At 37.5% G+C, this 18,847-nt stretch overlaps 1 protein-coding gene across 1 annotated transcript; it reads left to right on the top strand.

Annotated features, from left to right (window-relative positions):
* The first annotated feature begins 1,221 nt into the window (after window positions 1-1,221).
* On the top strand, window positions 1,222-16,431 carry il6st (interleukin 6 cytokine family signal transduce). The gene is made up of 16 exons (XM_052566536.1): window positions 1,222-1,383; window positions 5,325-5,399; window positions 5,496-5,801; window positions 6,223-6,361; window positions 6,494-6,663; window positions 6,759-6,913; window positions 9,424-9,583; window positions 10,425-10,501; window positions 10,640-10,856; window positions 11,756-11,974; window positions 12,914-13,036; window positions 13,115-13,264; window positions 13,340-13,480; window positions 13,575-13,671; window positions 14,430-14,511; window positions 14,600-16,431. Exons 2-16 carry the CDS (start codon window positions 5,345-5,347, stop codon window positions 15,137-15,139), a joined length of 2,631 nt encoding a protein of 876 aa, XP_052422496.1. The 5' UTR covers window positions 1,222-1,383; window positions 5,325-5,344; the 3' UTR covers window positions 15,140-16,431.
* The last annotated feature ends 2,416 nt before the right edge of the window (window positions 16,432-18,847 follow it).

The raw sequence follows: 18,847 nt of genomic DNA, 5'->3' as shown, positions 1-18,847 counted from the left end.
TCATAGTGATTACTCTCTTCTGGAAGCCAAATTACTAATATATTACACTGGATTGAGGATAAATGTCTGACTCAATCTTTAATGACATGAGAAACATATGGAATAATAGGGAAATAATTGTTATTTAGATATAACTTCAAGCAGCAGTGTTTTCTGTGTTTAATTTCTTTATATTATACATAATGATTTCTTCATCATCAGCTAAGAGGTTGATTGTGTTTCATTACATAAAATCATGAAGTAATCACAAACTCAAGGTCAGAATCCAAGCTGACAGAGAAAGTGTGTATCACGAGTAGCGGTGGCTTTTTACCAAGGGTCATGGTTTGATCTTTGTGCATGAACTGATAAATGCTGCTTTGGATAAATATAAATAATTGAGTTAATTGTAGATGTCTGTCTACACGATATTTATTTGTTAAAAAATATATAAATTCCATAACATGTTACGGCAGCTTTAAATACATCAGCATGAATTATATTAATCATTATTTTAATATTTAGAATATGTAATTGCAAAATGCGAAGGCAGCAGCACAGTGATTTAATCTGAGTTTATTACACATATCTAGATAACTTTAATTTTGTCTCACTAACATGCAATTTTATATTAATCATATATATAATTGTTGTTTTGTTTATTTTTTATTTTTGTAGATGTTTCTCCTAAAATTACCTATAGGAAAGAAAAAAAATCACAATTTTGCCAACAATAAAATTAATTTATATATGTTTAATCCTATTTTCTGACTTGTTTTCTTTGATTTATAGCATATTCTCAGCACAGAAGATTTGTCGCAGACATCTATATTTAGTAAATATTTAAGCTTGTCATAACACATCCTAAACAAAACTGCAATAATGCCAGTAAAACTCCCTGAATTTCGTAATATTGTTACAACATCAAAGGTGTTGAGCTTACAATGTTAATAATACGAGAATTATAACGCCCTTCGAAGCAAGTTTATAGCACTACATTTTGTGTGGTTCATTTTAATTGTGTTCTTTATGTAAACTAAAATGCAGTGAGATCACGGTTTTCCGGCAGTGGGCGATGACTAACGGGAAAACTAATAGATTATGAATCACGGGGCGTGTTTAAATGACTGACAGCTCTGCCGACCAATCACGAGAGGAGTTTCGGTCTCTAGTGTATCTCGCCTCTGCGCATGCTCAGAATGCTTCGATCTGTAGAACACACTGTCGTCTTCAGTGATAGCGAGCGCGATTGAGGGTCGTTTCTGATGAGTGTGCGCTTCTGTGCGAAAACACCGGAAGTAGCTTACTGAACCAACGGAAACGACATCTCGACTCGATCATCCGCGATGTTTTTTTAAGGATTACAATTTACAGTAACTCGTATGATGTGAAGCCACTTTAAAGGTAAGAGAGCATCTTAATGTATATATAAAGTTATACACATTATAACTGATAGTGTGATGTCGTTTAGTATGTTCGTTTTTATCGTCTACGTACTTCAGGCATCGTGTTACTGTGAGATGTCCGTCAATAAAAGTATTGAGCCTGTAACATTAGCCCAGTCAATAAATCTACTTAATATATATATTATTTTTTAGAGCTTGTACAGATATTGCTGGCATCCTTGCCAATGATAAAAACTATTATAATATCATGGTAAAGAAAACCATGAATACTAGTTATAAGCTTCAAATAAAATAAAGTAGCAAATATTATAATAATCTGCAGACGAAAATATTGAATATAACTGATGAGTAGTACTTTTGAAATCCGGATATTATTTGGTTAAATTATGTATTTACAGACAGATAATTTTGCCTGTATGTAGATAAGTTAGTCTCTGGAATATATTTATCTATGACATTGTATTAAGATGAATATCAAATATTTATTATTATTTATTATTATCAAATTATTATTATTATTAGTTTATGGAGTAAAATCTGTAGTTTTTTTTTTTTTAACAATGTTTTATTATTAGAGTTTAGACCCTTGCGGTAAGATTGCATTGATAGTGTTGCTATTATGATATGTCTTCACTTTAAATATTGGTGATTAAATATGACAATAGGCCTGTTTATAAGTCACAGAATAAAATAACTTTTTAAACAAGGTTGTTAAAATGCTTTAAATTATTGGTAACACTTTATTTTAAGGTGTTCTTATTACATGGGTTTAATGTACTTACTATTATAAAACCAATTAATTATGCTTAATTGAATTCAAGTAATTCTAATCCTAACCCAAACCATATAGTGAGTACATGTAGTTAATTAATATTACTCAGTAATTAAATATATAATTACACTGTAACAAGGACGCCTTAAAATAAAGTGTAACCAAATTATCTATCAATACTCAATGTTCCATAATGATAAAGACCATTTACAAAATAAATAATACATACATACATTGACAAATGTATTTAGACGCTGTGCTTGAAATGTATTTGTTTCTGTGGCAGATTTAATTGATTAGACATGAAAAGACACACATCTCTCTATAGAAGGCCTAACAGCTGAAATTGTATATCAGAGTGAAACCCAAGCCACGAGGTCAAAGCCCAAACTGCACAATCAGGAGAGATAAGCCTGATGGTCACTCTGGTTGAGCGTGTGGAGATGGCTGTTCTTCTCAAAGTTTCTCGCAAAACTGCATCAATCCTCCAATCTGGACTTTATGGCAGAGTAGTTAGATGACAACTTGAGTAAAGACACATAAAGACACACAAAAAAGCTCTTAAAGGACTCTTAGACTGTGAGAAACCCTGGTCTGATGAACGTCGATTTCAAGTGTAATGACTGGAAAACCAGGCATAATGCCATTCCGGTGAAAACACACGCACACACACACGCACACACACGCGCATTTGCACGCACACACAAAAATTTTAAACGTTTCACTTTCTGAATGCACTGTGCATATATGTACAGTTGAAGTCAAACATTTACACCCCCCTTTCAGAATCTGCAAAATGTTAATTATTTTACCACATAACTGGGATCATACAAAATGCATGTTATTGTTTATTCAGTACTGAAAGATATTTCACATAAAATACGTCTACATATGGTCCACAAGAGAAAATAATAGTTGGATTTATAAAAATGACCTCGTTCAAAAGTTTACATCCCCTTGACTCTTAACACCGTGTTGTAACCTGAATGACCCACAGCTGGTTTTTAGTTTAGTGATAGTTGTTCTTCAGAAAAGTCTTGGGTTTCCCAGCATCCTCTGCATATTTGAACCCTTTCCAACAATGACTGGATGATTTTGAGATCCATCTTTTCACACTGAGGACAGATCAGGAACTCGTATGCAACTATTACAGAAGGTTCAAATGCTCACTGATGCTCCAGAAGGAAAAACAAAGGGTCATTTTTATAAATTCAACTATTATTTTCTCTTGTGGACTATATGTAATCATGTTTATGTGAAATATCTTATTCAGGTCAGTACTGAATAAACAATAACATGCATTTTGTATGATTATTTTGGAAAAATAATTAACATTTTGCAGATTCTGCATGTTGTATGTAAACTTTTAATGTAAAAAAGATGAAATGGCAAGATCAGAAAATAGGTTTGATACAGAATAAAGTAAAAAATGCTTGTGGTGTAATTTAAGGAAGTATTATTATTTTGCATTATTTAAATAATTTGCATAATGGCTGGAATATGAATAGACTGGGCCTGGATGCAAATGAGGAGCTAAAGTTAATAATTGCTGACTTGATGTTTATTTATTTTTTAACCAAGTCATATCTTATTGATTTCTGTGATCTGATCAACTCGAATCAACTGCTAGGCTTGTGTAGGCTTCCACACTCCTCTCCTTAAAGAGGCGCTTCACTGCTGGCAGGATTGGCTCTAAATTAAACTTTGCTTTCTCTGCAGTAAACAGTGGGGTGGGGGGGGGCTGGAGCTACATCATTAGAGCAAAAAAACAGAGAAAAAGAGCTTTCCTTCTGACTAAACAGATATACAGGGATATGAAAGAGTTCACAGTGTTCATTTACATATACTACCGACATTGTAGCAATACAAAGCTGTTATGTTTCTTTAAATGTAGATGAGATTAGCTAACCTTAACCCAGCTGCCAAACTCTCACTACATGTAGTAGATCAGCCATACCTTTTATTGGTAGCAATAAATTGGATACATTTGAAATGCTGCTGGTTTTACATGCAAAATTTTTTTACTAACAAATCCAATGCATCTAAACAGGAAAGAGATATAACACCCGACTAAGAATGGAAAATGTTGTTGTGGACAAACTGTAAGAAAAACATACATTAATTAAATATTTAATTAAATATAATTAATAGTGCCGGGACTCGATTAAAAAAATTAATCTAATTAATTAGAGGCTTTGTAATTAATTAATCAAAATTAATCGCATATAAATATTTGACCTGAGAACAGTGAGAAGTATTTTTTTCACATGGATTTATTGTATACCATTGAATAATGACTGAATACATAAGCTTAAGCAACAAAATATTGTTTATTTTTGTTCAACCAAGTCTAGCAGACCAGTGCAATTTTTGCCATTAAGTGTAGCAATAGCATATTTAGAAACAATTTAGAAATAGTACATTTCAGAAATTCAGGAAGCTTATAGGTGCTGGAACCTTCTGTAAAGTGTTTTTTAAGTAAAACACAAGACTGTCAATTACATTCAGAACATTGGAAACACTGACTATTAGAAAACATCTCTCTGTTGCTTCAGAGGCCATAACATACTAAGTCCATCTCTCAATAACCTTGGCCAAAACAATAAAGAGTTCAACATAAACTGTTGCACCAACAAAATAATACATAGTTCACGTCCACGCTAGCTGCTATATGTTTTGCGTTGAGGTGATGCTTGAGGCTCGATGTGCTGCGGTGATATGCGAACGCTAGTTGGTGCTTCAGTATAATCGGTCCGACGAAACTCATCCAGTGAGAAACGTTCAGCGGTGCAAAAATGTTATAAAAAATGCGGGATTTTTTTTTCTGTAACTAATTAATCTTAATTAACGCATTATTTTTTGTGTAATTAATTAATCTCAGTTAACGCGTTAAAGTCCCGGCCCTAATAATTAATAACAGTTTTTCCAAGAAAACACATTTTCAAAATTTAAATAGCAGTCTTATGCGGTCCTTAATATTAATAAAGAAACATTGGTGTTTCTAAAACCAGTGCTTGTACACAGAAAAAAAAGACCAAAATCTGCATAAATCAGATAATGGCAGTAAAAACAACTCGGCTGAAGTAGTTCCCTACTACACTTATGTACTAATATGCACCATTTACATTTTCAATCTATAGAATGTTTTGATTTCCATCTGTTCTCAGAGACCTGCCTTGATGTCACAATGGACACTTCATGTAATTTACTTCTACTCTTGATGTTTTTGCACTATGCAGTAGGTAAGCCATGTCATTTCCTCTATTACCTCCCAGACAGTTAACGCTTATATCGTTGTTGTTTTGTTGTGATACTCAGTTCAGTGTTGTGTCACACAGGTTTCACTAATAGTTGTGTGAAGATCCTTCCAGACTCCAGCAGTAACATTGTTCTTGAGGTGGGAAAAGACTTCACCGCGACATGTCACCTGCTTGAAGGGTCCGATTACACCTCAGATGATATTGAATGGATTTCGGAGAACGGTAGCATTCCAAAGCAGTCTTACCGCAGAATAAATGAAACGGCTGTCAGTGTTACTGTTAACATCGACAGTGACTTGAACGGTTGGTTGAAGTGCAGAGCCGCCAAGCAGTCCCTGTCATTCGTACCACCGTGTGTCTATGGAATCTCACTCCATGCGGGATGTAAGTGTTTTTGTGCCAAATCACACCAGTTGCTTTAGAATGTAAAGACCAACTGTGTTTTAGTAGGGATTGCTATCTCCAGGGTGAACAGTTGCTGTTCTAAACCACAAAATATTGCAGAATATCCAGAATATCCAGTTTATTTCAAGTATTCTAAAACATTTTGAAAACAAGTTTTGAACTTGATTAATGCTCAAGTTTAAATTCAAATTAAAGGAACGCTCCACTTTTTTTTTGAAAATAGATTAATTTTAGCTTAGCTTAGCATAGATCATTGAATCTGATTAGGCCATTAGCATCATGCTCAAAAATGACCAAACAGTTTCTATATTTTTCCTATTTAAAACTCTTTTTCATTATTTACTAAACACTCAAGAAAATGTCTTCATTCATCCATTGTTTTTCTGTTTTTGCTCTCCAGATCCTCCATTGAAACCAACGAATCTGTCATGCATTGCTGTGCAAGAGGACAAGGATATTTCCCCTAACTTAAACTGTAGTTGGGATCCAGGATCGCGAAACCCGCTGATCGATACAACTTACACCGTTTATGCCAACGTGTATGTGTTAAAGTAACAGAAGCCCTGATAACACTGCAAATGCTTTTACACATTTTTGATTTTTTTGTCTTTTTCCAAGTGACTCAAAGTGAAAGACTAGAGTGTCATTTACTTCTTCTTTTTCTATTTTAGACTTGGGACCTTTCAAAAACATAAAGCTGAGTGTAATCAGCATCTTGCAAGATCCTGCGTCGTCAACCTGGAAACCTTTCCAATTCACATGATTTTAAAAGTGTGGGTTGAAGTGAAGAATGCTCTGGGGTCAGAGCAGTCCGAACTTCAAAATGATTCGTCTTATTTTGGTATGATTTCAGGTTGTGAATTAGAAAAGGATGCAGTTTACCCTCTGTTTGAATGCATCAGTTCAACTGGCTTTTTTTGTGTGTTTGTTTTGTAGCAAAACCAAATCCACCACTGAATGTCCAAGTCCTCGCTGAAGTTAACATCCCTACATCTCTCATGGTTACCTGGAAACATCCCATTGACAGGACCATTATGAAACTCTCTTATGCCATCAGATACCGCAAAGCAGCATCTGATGTTTGGATCGAGGTACAGGAAAACAAAAAACAATTCAGATTTAAAAATAGGACAAAAATGTTTTATTTTATTTACTGTAAATCAGTGTTATCAAAAGTTCCAACTTCAGCACCAATTGGCAATTACATTTTAAACACTTTTTCGATTTTAATTTCCCACTAGCATCTGAAAAAATATTCCAAAAAAATATTCCAGGTCTCTAAGAAGATGTGAGTTTTGTTTTGAAAACTGTATGTTAAATATTCCATATGCAATGTGTTGATCATGATATTTTTAAATAGTTTAAATGTTGAAGGGTGTTCCTTTATCCAGATTAATAGAATACATTTCTTAGATATGTAAGAAATCAGACCTACCCCTTCTGAAAAATAAAGAGTTTGATAACTCATTTAAGTCTACCCCAAACATAAAGGTGCTGGTCATATAATTAGAAAATCATCAGAAAGTGTATTTATTTAATTAATTCCATTAAAAAAGTGAAACTTGCATATTATATTCATTCATTACACACAGACTGATATATTTCAATGTTTATTTCTTTTAATTTTGATGATTATAACTGACAACTAAGGAAAATCCCAAATTCAGTATCTCAGAAAATTAGAATATTGTGAAAAGGTTCAATATTGAAGACACCTGGTGACACACTCTAATCAGTTAATTAACTCAAAACACCTGCAAAGCCTTTAAATGGTCTTTCAGTCTAGATCTGTAGGCTACACAATCATGGGGAAGACTGCTGACTTGACAGTTGTCCAAAAGACGACCACTGACACCTTGCACAAGGAGGGCAAGACACAAAAGGTCATTGCAAATGAGGCTGGCTGTTCACAGAGCTCTGTGTTCAAACACATTAATAGAGAGGTGAAGGGAAGGAAAAGATATACAAGCAATAGGCATAACCACACCCTGGAGAGGATTGTGAAACAAAACCCATTCAAAAATGTGGGGGAGATTCACAAAGAGTGGACTGCAGCTGGAGTCAGTGCTTCAAGAAAACCACTATACACAGACGTATGCAAGACATGGGTTTCAGCTGTCGCACTCCTTGTGTCAAGCCGCTCTTGAACAACAGAGAGCATCAGAAGCATCTCGCCTGGGCTAAAGACAAGAAGGACTGGACTGCTGCTGAATGGTCCAAAGTTATGTTCTCTTATGAAAGTAAATTTTGCAATCAGGGTCTCAGAGTCTGGAGGAAGAGAGGAGAGGCACACAATCCACATTTCTTGAGGTCCAGTGTAAAGTTTCACAGTCCGTGATGGTTTGGGGTGCCATGTCATCTGCTGGTGTTGGTCCACTGTGTTTTCTGAGGTCAAAGGTCAACACAGCCGTATACCAGGAAGTTTTAGAGCACTTCATGCATCCTGCTGCTGACCAACTTTATGGAGATGCAGATTTCATTTTCCAACAGGACTTGGCACCTGCACACAGTGCCAAATCTTTCAGTACCAGTACCTTTCAGTACCTTAACCCCACAGAAAATCTATGGGGTATTGTGAAGAGGAAGATGCGATATGCCAGACCGAACAATGCAGAAGAGCTGAAGGCTACTATCAGAGCAACCTGGGCTCTCATAACACCTGAGCAGTGCCACAGACTGATCGACTCCATGCCACGCCGCATTGCTGCAGTAATTCAGACAAAAGGAGCCACAACTAAGTATTGAGTGCTGTACATGCTAATACTTTTCATGTTCATACTTTTCAGTTGGACAAGATTTCTGAAAATCCTTTCTTTGTGTTGGTCTTAAGTTATATTCTTATTTTCTGAGATTCTGAATTTGGGATTTTCCTTAGTTGTCTGTTATAATCATAAACATGTTTTTCAGCTGTAGAGTTGGGCATTTTAACATGGAGGAGTCTATGGGAATGACTCCCTTTTGGAGCCAGCCACCAGCAGCCAGTCGATAAATTTTTATAGTTTTAATCACTTCCGTGTAGGTTTCACGAGAGAGAGCGGGAGGTTGCCACTCGGTGTGAACAGGCATTAAACCCCCCCGCTCTTAACCCTCAGGTGTGTTTCACACTTGCGCTGTTCGCAGCACTTGCGTTGTGTTTCAGTGCCAAACTTGTGAAGTGTGTGGTGTTAGGATGTTACAGCTAGATGCTTAACAACTGTAAACCAATCAAGTGCCTCATATTCACTTGGACTGCACATTGTATAAACAGGATGTCAAACAGTGATGGAAAATGTGGAAAGATTTAAAGAAGTGACCGTTTTTTTAAAACAATGCTAGAGCCGTTATGTAAACGGGTAGTATATATGCAAATAAGGGGTTAGGAATGTAGAAACCGCAGCTTATGAAGACCCAGAATGAACTGTTGAACAGTGTAAAGCAAGATAAGCTTTGATTCTGTTACCCAGGGCTAAATATTTCAGGTGTGGACAGCACAAGTATGGCTCAACGATTGGGAGCGGGCTCTTATCTCAGACAGTGCAGTTCAAGCTTGAATTATTTTCATCTTGCATATAACCTCTAAAAGAAATAACACTGTTTCCTTCATGAATTCATGTTTGTTTAGGTGCCGGAGAGCTTCACCAGAGGGTACATCGAGTCGTTCAGACTGCAGTCTCTGGAGCCGTACACTGAATATGTGGTGCAGATGCGATGCATTGGAGAAAGTAAAAGCAGTTACTGGAGTGACTGGAGCCTCAGTGTTACAAATAGCACTGCAGAAGCCAGTAAGACCTGTATTACTCATAACCTCTGAAACGTTGATGAAGCCAGGATTCTAGAATTGGGTTATAAAATAAATACTGTGTTGGGGACACTACTCTGAAACTATAGCTAACCTTTTAAAGAACTAGTTAGCTGCTCTAACACTTATGGTGCATTCACACCAGACGCCAATGAAGCATTAAGTGTGAGTGATTTAGATGTTAAGTCAATGCAAAGACATGAATAGACATCCTGCAGCACGATTCGTGCGATAGACGTGTCGCGAATTGAGCGTTTTGGTCGTTTTGAATTCGACTTACAGAAACTCCTCCCATGACGCGAATTCGCATCTGTTGTGAAGTTAATTTCACTAGCGAATGAAGCAAATTTTACACGAATTTTCATGAATCATACACCTGGCGCAATGCGACGCAAGGTGCAGCGCAAGTGTGTTTGCTAGTTTCAGTCCGGTGCCGTTTGCATTTTCTCGTCCTGCACCACATCGTTCAATTGGCAAATGCATTTGTGCTCATTTGTGTGCCCATGGGCGTGCTGGTCTAAAAAAAGAGGTGTGATTTGGACACGTCCTGAGTGCACCCACGCCGTGCGATTTACACTTTGCGTTTAGATTATTAAAAACTTTCCAACACAGTATATAGGAGAGCGACTTTGATTATTCTCTTGAATTGCTTGACTGTAAAGTGTGTGCAAACAATAGGACATTAAAAACAGTGATGTAAAAAAGCTGTCAGGCTACTGAAATACATAGTTCATTAGTAGCATCACTGTTTAATTACTTCCCAGCATTGCAAATTGCAGAATGAATACTCATCAGGCCATTTTTACACCATCTTATCTTCTCAGAGCCAGCAAGTGCACCAGATCTTTGGAGAATCATTCAGCCCACTGCTAATAATAGAAATGTCACACTAATATGGAAGGTAAATTCCTTTTTTCACCTCATAGGTGCTAAAATAACAATAATAGTATTTGTACAGGGTGTTAATCTGTGTAGTTTAATATTCAGTTGCTGTTTATAATCTAAATAGTGAATGTTTTCATATTGTTTTCTCTTGCAGGATCCTGTAAAAGCTAATGGGAAAATACTGTCATATAACTTGAGTATCAACCAGGGTTACAAGATGTTTGAAAGCCCCAGTATAAAAGCAAATACTCACAGCCAGATGTATTCGATGGAGCTGCCACCAGGAAAAATGGCAAATATTGAAATAACTGCGTTCAATTCAGTTGGAGCGTCTCCTAAAGCATCTTTGTTCATTCCAGGATCAGATAAAGGTATGCTAAAGACTGCAGTGGTTTTGAGTTTGAACGCTGTAAATGTAACATTTTAACCCTTTAATTGTCCTCTGATCAGTTGTGACACCTTTTTTAATAAAGAATGTGCTATAAATGCAGCAGCACTTTTAAAGCTTCATCAAAACAAACGAAATGGACGCTAATTTGCTCCTAAATCATCTTTATTTAATATCTAGAAGAATCAGCCATGTAGCAGTGTCTTTAAATCAATTTTTTGTAAATCTATAAATAACAGTTACCACTTGCATGCTATGTTTTATAAAGCCACTGAGCGCTTTCCAAACACCTGGAGTACTTCGCCAGATCGCTTTTTGTGAGAATAAATGGATTTGTTGTGATGGAAGAGCAAATACAGACGTGTTCTCTGTTAGGTTCTCTATGACATATACAGTATATGATATACACTAACAAATAAAAATAATATATCAGATAAAATATGAAATGACTTAACAGTTGAATTTAGAAAGGGACACAGCGATTATAGTTTTAGGATATAATAATAATAATAATAATAAATGTTTCCTGAATGACGAATCAGTATATCAGAATGACTTCTGAAGATCATGTGACACTGAAGACTGGAGAAATGAAGCTGAAAATACACTTTTGATCACAGGAATCATTTATGTTTTAAAATATATTCACATAGAAAGCAGTTATTTTAAATAGTAAACATATTTCACAAAATTACTGCTTTTGCTGAACTTTGGATCAAATAAATGCAGGCTTTGTGAGCAGAAGAGACTTCTTTAAAAACAGTTTAAAATCTTTTGATTGGTGGTGTATAAATAAATGATCTTTCAAATATAGGTTTAGTGTAGACAGCTTTGTAGGGGCATGTGGAAGGTGTGATGTGTGAAGTGTTTGTGATTTCGCAGAGCTTCCTGGCGTGGAGGATATGAGCTGGTCTGTGCTTGATGGAAAGCCAGAGCCGAAGCTGCAGGTGAAGTGGACTGCTGTCCTGCCTCCTCGTCCCACTTTACATCTCTCCGAATATCTGCTGGAGTGGGTGAAAATCACACAGTCTGTGCATCAAACAGAGCTGCAGGTCGGCTGGCAGAGAGTCCCCAAAAATCTCACCATCACCACACTAAATGGTACCAGCTCATTATTTCCTGAAGCTTTGACTAATACGCTAGACCACTGGAAACTGTGCATGTTTACTAGTGCTGTCAAAATTAGCGCAAATAAAAAAAAAATTCCAGTTTAATGGCATTAAAAATAACCACTCACAATTACTGCTTCTGTCTTGTTTTTCTTGACAAGGATTGCATTAGTTCATTCGATTAATAAAAAAAAAAGTGCGGTTTAATTAGTTTTTTTTTCTTATCGATTGACAGAACTGTTATTTACATTTTAATCTGCTTGTAAGGGGCAAAAATACGAAACGTGCTGATTGGAGCCAAGCGTTCTGGTATTGTAACACTTCATCTGCTCTGTTTCACTTTGTGAAACCTTACAATGTTTTCAGAATAACAATGATTGTATCCGGATTACGATGACGTCACGGGACGGGTCTAAAGCCAAATTCAGCGGGAAATTTACGCCAGTTACGAAAATTTGCTAACTTTTGTAAAATTTGCGGGGTTTGCTTGATTTCGCGATAAATTCAGCAGGGACTGGCTTTAGTAAACCACTTGTATAGTATGTATTAGGCATGTTGTGTACATCTGTAGCAGGTATTGCTAATGTAATGTTCATTTCGCAGGCGTGACATCAGAAGCAAAGGAAAGGAATCACTGCGAGTTTTACAGTCTGTTCTTGGCTCAATGCTAAAAATAAAAATATAACATTTTAAAAATATACATGCTTTCGGAATATAATCCTATTGGCCAAGTGTCAAAAACATTTTTTTTTAAATTATTTTTACGAAAGCAATGCGGTGAGACAGACACCAATGTCATTTTCCGTAAAGAGTCACAGGTCTGCTATAGAAGCTGTGAAAGTGTGAAACGGATGTCTGCTGTTGCAAAACATGCATACAATACGTTTTGGGAGCAATGCAGGTGACCAGATGTCTTTTTTTCTTTCCCCAGCTGATTTGGAGAAATTCAAGCGGTACAACATATCAGTGTATCCAATTTACAAGAATCATTCAGGACACAGGCTTTTCCAAGCAGGACGTCCCGTGACCAGACCAGCCTACATTCAACAAGGAAGTATGTATCTGAAGTGCATGCAATTTCCTCATGTACTGAAGCACACTCGTGTTACAGTTGTTGTTGTTGTTTATCCAGCTCCAATAGAGGGTCCTACTGTCAAAGTGAAAAAATCCAAGAAGAACAGTGCCGAGCTGACGTGGGATGAGATTCCTCTGGACAGCCAGCGGGGTTTCATCACCAACTACACCATATTCTACGCCATCGGGAACACTAAGCAATGGAAATGTATGTTCAACACATGATGCGTCTGTGATGCGTGAGGTTTCTCAAGCTGATCTGAGTGGTATGTGTCTTTTGCAGCTGTGACGGTGGACCCTAATGTCCATTCACACGTGCTGACGGATCTGGCCAGTGAAACCGATTACGTGGTTAACGTCTTGGTGTCAACAGAAGCAGGATCTTTCAAAGGCACCGATTGTACTTTCAAAACTATGAAGTACGGTAAGTCTGAAATGCTTGATGATGCATCGTGATTCACGGTACGGTGAGCTGTGTAAGCTGCTGAAAGATGTTACTTATGCTCTCTTGATTGTAGGTGATGGAGAGGTGGAGGTGATTGTAGTTGTGGTTTGCCTCGGCTTCCTGTTCCTGACCGTCTTTATCATAATGTTCTGCCTTCGGAAAAGAGAAGTGTGAGTCAGTGCTTTTCTCCACTCAAAACGAAACGCAAAGCAAAAATTCAACATTAAGTCTTCAGTTTTCTACTTCGATGCAGATTTTGTTTCATAAAACAAAATATGTTTTAGTGCTCTTTTCTCTAGAATGATAACCTGGTGCTGTTTGACATGCAACATGAAGAAAGGCACTAAATGCATCATAAAGCTAGTCTTATAATTGTGTTAGAAAAAAAATGTAATTGATAGTTTCTCTGACAAATCTGGGTTAGCAAGCAAGCTAGCGCAAGGTTGGGGGTTCGATTCCCCGGGAACACATGATAGGTAAAAATTGATAGCATGAATGCACTGTAAGTCACTTTGGATAAAAAGTGTCTGCTAAATGCATATATTTAAATTTAATTTAAATATGACTGAAAGCTATTTATCCTGTAGATGTATATTTTAGTGCAAGACTCCTGCACACTATTTTTAGGATACTTTTAATGCTACCTTTTAGTCACTTCTTCACAGTTCCTTGTTACAATTCAAAATATGGAAGGATTGTTTAAATATAGAAAATATAGAAGTGAAATTTGAAATGAGGAAAATAGAGGATTGTGAAACGAATGACATGCTCTTTAAGTAACTTGCTCCAAATGAAAGGGCATTAAAATAATATTCGGCTTGCTTCATTTAATACAGATGTTATTGGTAATGTACTCTGAAGAGTTGACCTATCAGCAGTGAAGGGCGCTGTGTGGTGTTTACACTCATTATTTTCTGTCTCTCTTCAGGATTAAGAAGATGTTGTGGCCGCAGGTTCCAGACCCGTCTGACAGCTCCATTGCCCACTGGTCACCTGATTTCCCCATAAAGGTCAGTGTAAGGAATCCAAATCAAGGGTGAATTACAAAACACGTCCAAAAACATTATGACCGAGCTAACATCTTCTGACTCTCTGAAGGCCGACCTGCCCAAAGAAGACGTCAGCGTGGTGGAGGTGGACGTGTTCGACGGCAAGTCCCTGTGCGAGGAAGAAAAGGGCGTTCTGCCGCTGAAGAAGGACAAGTATCTGTCGGAGGAGCACAGCAGCGGCATCGGAGGCTCGTCCTGCATGTCTTCGCCCCGGCACAGCGTGTCGGACAGCGACGAGGGCGACTCGGGCCAGACCACGTCCAGCACCGTGCAGTACTCCACCGTGCTGGGCAGCGGCTACAAGGGCCAGACTCCCAGCCACCAGCCTCCAGCGTTCGCTCGCTCCGAGTCCACTCAGCCGCTGCTGGACTGTGAGGAGCATCCCGACCATCTCAACGAGAGCCAGTCCAGGAGCTCATACTTCAGACGCGGCCGAGAGCTGGAGCCCGGGGTGCTGGCTCCGGAGTGTGACGGAGGCTCGCTGACCTTCTGTCCGGTGCAGGAGGAGGAGGTGTCTCCCGTCACAGAGGAGCCACCCGCCTCCGCCTTGAGTTACATGCCGCAGAAGAGCGGCTACCGACCTCAGTAAAAGACGCTGGCGCTTTAGAGACATCCCTAAGCTACTGTATCTGAATGTGATCTGTCAGCAACTGTTATGTTTGGCATTTCAGCGGGATTGCAAGCTTATTCCAGATGTGTATGTAACACTAGACTACTCACACTGCCACGTGCCTTCAGATGGAGAGCGACTGCTTGTAACTCCAGCCACTTCCTTCTTTCTGACTGTTGTTCTGAACCGCATGCATGTTTTGTTGTATCATTGTGTAAAAATGTGGATTTTCATCTCAATTTCACTGCAGGTCAAACGTTTTGAACAGGAAGATCACTTCCACTCACCAAGCCTGCCTTTATTTGATCCACAGCAAAAGCAGTAATTTTGAGAAATATTTTTCTATTTGAATATATTTTATAATGTAATTTATTCCTGTGAGTTCAAATCTGAATATTAGCATCATTTCTCCAGTCTTCGGTGTCACATAATACTTTTTTTGGAGGGGGGGGGGGGGGTTGAATTATGGAAATTAATACTATTGTTAGCAAAGATGCTTTAAATTGATCAAAACTGATGTTAAAGACATTTACAAAATGTCACAAAAGATTTCTGTTTCAGATAAATGCTGTTCTTCTAAGCGTTCTATTCATCAAAGATACCTGAAAAAAAAATCAATTTTTCAGCATAATTGTTTTAGAGCAGCAAATCACCACATTAGGATGATTTCTGAAGACTGGAGTAATGATGCTGAAGATTCAGCTGTGCATCACGGGAATTAATTATATTATAAAATATATTCAAATAGAATGTTAGTTAAAATTTCAGGATTGTACTGTTTTTGCTGTACTTTGGATCAAATAAATGCAGGCTTGGTGAGCAGCAAACAAAAAACAAACACTTGACTGATAGTGTAGCTGTTGCTGATTTCTTGCCTCCGGCTCTCAGCCGATTGGTCTGTGGCTGGTGAATGTGCGATTTCAATCACTTCCTGCGTAGACACAGTGTTGTTTAGAAATTAAGAACAATTTGTGCCAAGTTGCATTATGGTATTGACACATATTACTGAGTATGGTATTTTGAATATGAATATTTGTAACAATATGCAACGGAATGCCGACCCTAGCTTGAGTTAACCTTGCTTTCGTGTTCCTGGTGATCATTCTCTCTTAGGATAAAACTAACACTACATTGAAATAACAGTTATGAAATGCAAATTTATAACTGGATGCCTTATGTCATGTATTCATGTATTTCTGTGTGATTATTGTTTATATCATTACATTAGGAGTGTATTACTGATACTAGATCAAATAAAGACTTTATTCCAATGTTTTGCAGTCTATAACCTTTGCTATGGTTTCAGACGTTACTCCTTCAGTCTGTGGGTTACAGCAGCTTCTCTGACTGCTGAGACTCATGACTGTGGATATTTTGTCATTTTTTATCTTGAGAAACACTGATGAAAAATTAAACGACTGTAAAACTAATATGCATGATTATGAGACTTATCATATGTGTGTAATAAACTTTATCATTATCATTAAACCTACAAAAGTTAGTCAAGTGCAGTGACTGATTTTAGGTTTTTCTTTCGTTTTTTTTAAAGAAAAGTAGACTTTTTGACTCAGGGCTACATTTAAACTGCAGAAAGAGCAACTATCCTGTCGATCATCATTACGAGCCTAAATAAGCAGCTTTATTGCACTGTCCCAGCATCAATACTTCAGGCATCCCTCCACCTCCCCATCTCCACTTCTATTTCTGTCGTTCTCCCTCTAGGTAGTACCACAACGGAGGGTTGAGCCTCCATTAAAGGCCTAGTTCACCCAAAAAAATCTATCATTAAAGCTGCTGTAGGGAACTTTTGTAAAAAAATATTTTTTACATATTTGTTAAACCTGTCATTATGTCCTGACAGTAGAATATGAGACAGATAATCTGTGAAAAAATCAAGCTCCTCTGGCTCCTCCCAGTGTCCTATTGCCATTTGCAGAAAGTCATCCGCTCCCGTTAAGAAACAACCAATCAGAGCTGAGGTCCGTAACTTTGTTTGTGTTCAAAATGTAGAAAAGTGTATATAATAAGCGAGTACACCATGAATCCATTTTCCAAACCGTGTTTTTGGCTTGTCCTGAATCACTAGGGTGCACCTATAATAAGTGTTTATATTCGGACTATTTTAGATTGCTTCGGGGGTACTGCGGCGGAGTAACCCAGTACCTTTGTGATTCTTCATAGACATAAACAGAGAGAAGTAGTTCCGGCTACGATGTTCTTCCGCAAGACGCAAGCAGTTTATTAACCGCTAGAGCCTCAAAAGTTCCCTACCGCAGCTTTAATGACTCAACCTTGAGTTGTTCCAAACCCAAGACCTTCATTCATCTTCAGTACAAAAATTAAGATATTTCTGATGAAATCTGGGAGCTCTCTGACCCCTCCAAAAACAAGCAAGGGTCCTTAGAGGATCAGAAACATAGCAAGGATTGTTAAAATAATTAATGTGACATCAGGGACTCGACCGTAGTTTTATAAACCTACGAGACTACGTTTTGTGTGCAAAGAAAACAAAAATAACAACTTTATTCAACAATTAGTGGCACCGTTTTGGAGAGTATCACATATGTATGCACAGATATGTTGTGAAATTAGCTCATATTTTCCAAAATGGTGCAACGGTGATGTGGAGAAATACAGATATTTCATATTTTCTCATATGAAAAGTATTTTTGTCTCTTTATAATGTTACGGTTGAAGCACTGATGGCAGATGAACTATTCTGGTGATATATTTTATATTTTTCTGGACCTTGACCGTGTAGGTTACTTGGCAGTCTCCCGGTTTTCATCCAAAATATCTTAAATTGTGTTCTGAAGACGAACAAATCTTTTACGGGTTTGGAACGACATGGGGGTAAGTGATTAATGACTAAATGTTCATTTTTGGTGGAGTAGTATCCCTTTAAATGTGTCCCACTGGTTAATGAAACGTTCTTCACACTTACAGCTCGTCCAAAAACTCCCACTTATGCTCTTTGCACTTTACCACTTGTCTAAAATGACGTATTTCCTGTATTTTGGGCCAAGTGTCAAAACCACAAGTGTGTAGAACTTCTCATTAACCGATGGATCACACCTATATTGTTATACTTAGCTTTATTTTAAGAGTTTGATTTTGATTTCCAACACTTTACATTTAACAATAAACTTCTAAATGTTCACGAGTGTCTATAACGGAAACCACAATTTATTCATTGTGAATGATAAAGAGCAGTTGCAAACAGTTACATATTTTCATCTTTGCACAAGTGAAATGTACAACATACTACCAAAATATATGTAATATTTAATTATGCATTTTTTTTTAACTTATTCTGGAATCTTGTGAGAACGTGATTTTTCTTCCAGAACATGAGGAGAGTGGATTTAGTGCGCGTTAATGCTGTGCTTTGGTGTTTTTAAGTCACGCACGCTTACGTCCTGTCGCGTGCAAACGCTCTCAAGAAGCCAGGACCATAAGTTTGAGTATTTTTAACAGTCATTCACGGTCTTCACGTCCACTTGAACACTTGGGCCAAATACAGGAAATGTGTCATGCATGCAAACGAGTGGTTAAGCGCGCAGACCGCGAGCGTGTGTTGAGACAGACTCGAAATATTAAACACAAAGGCTCGCGCTAACAGGCCTCGAACGATACAAACTGAAAGTGATTATTAAAAACAAGAGCACAGGGACAGGTTTACATGAA

This window comes from Carassius gibelio, chromosome B10, assembly GCF_023724105.1.
Source record: "Carassius gibelio isolate Cgi1373 ecotype wild population from Czech Republic chromosome B10, carGib1.2-hapl.c, whole genome shotgun sequence".
Classification (NCBI taxonomy): domain Eukaryota; kingdom Metazoa; phylum Chordata; class Actinopteri; order Cypriniformes; family Cyprinidae; genus Carassius; species Carassius gibelio.
The sequence above is the reverse complement of the archived record's forward strand: the minus strand, read 5'-3'. Positions and strand labels throughout refer to the sequence as shown.

Bases quoted from the DNA above. Each gene is read 5' to 3' on its own strand.
- il6st (XM_052566536.1), top strand. From the start codon at position 5,345: ATGGACACTTCATGTAATTTACTTCTACTCTTGATGTTTTTGCACTAT. The intron at 6,914-9,423 runs GTACAGGAAAAC...ATGTTTGTTTAG, and splicing joins CATCTGATGTTTGGATCGAG to GTGCCGGAGAGCTTCACCAG. The intron at 13,265-13,339 runs GTATGTTCAACA...TGTCTTTTGCAG, and splicing joins GAACACTAAGCAATGGAAAT to CTGTGACGGTGGACCCTAAT.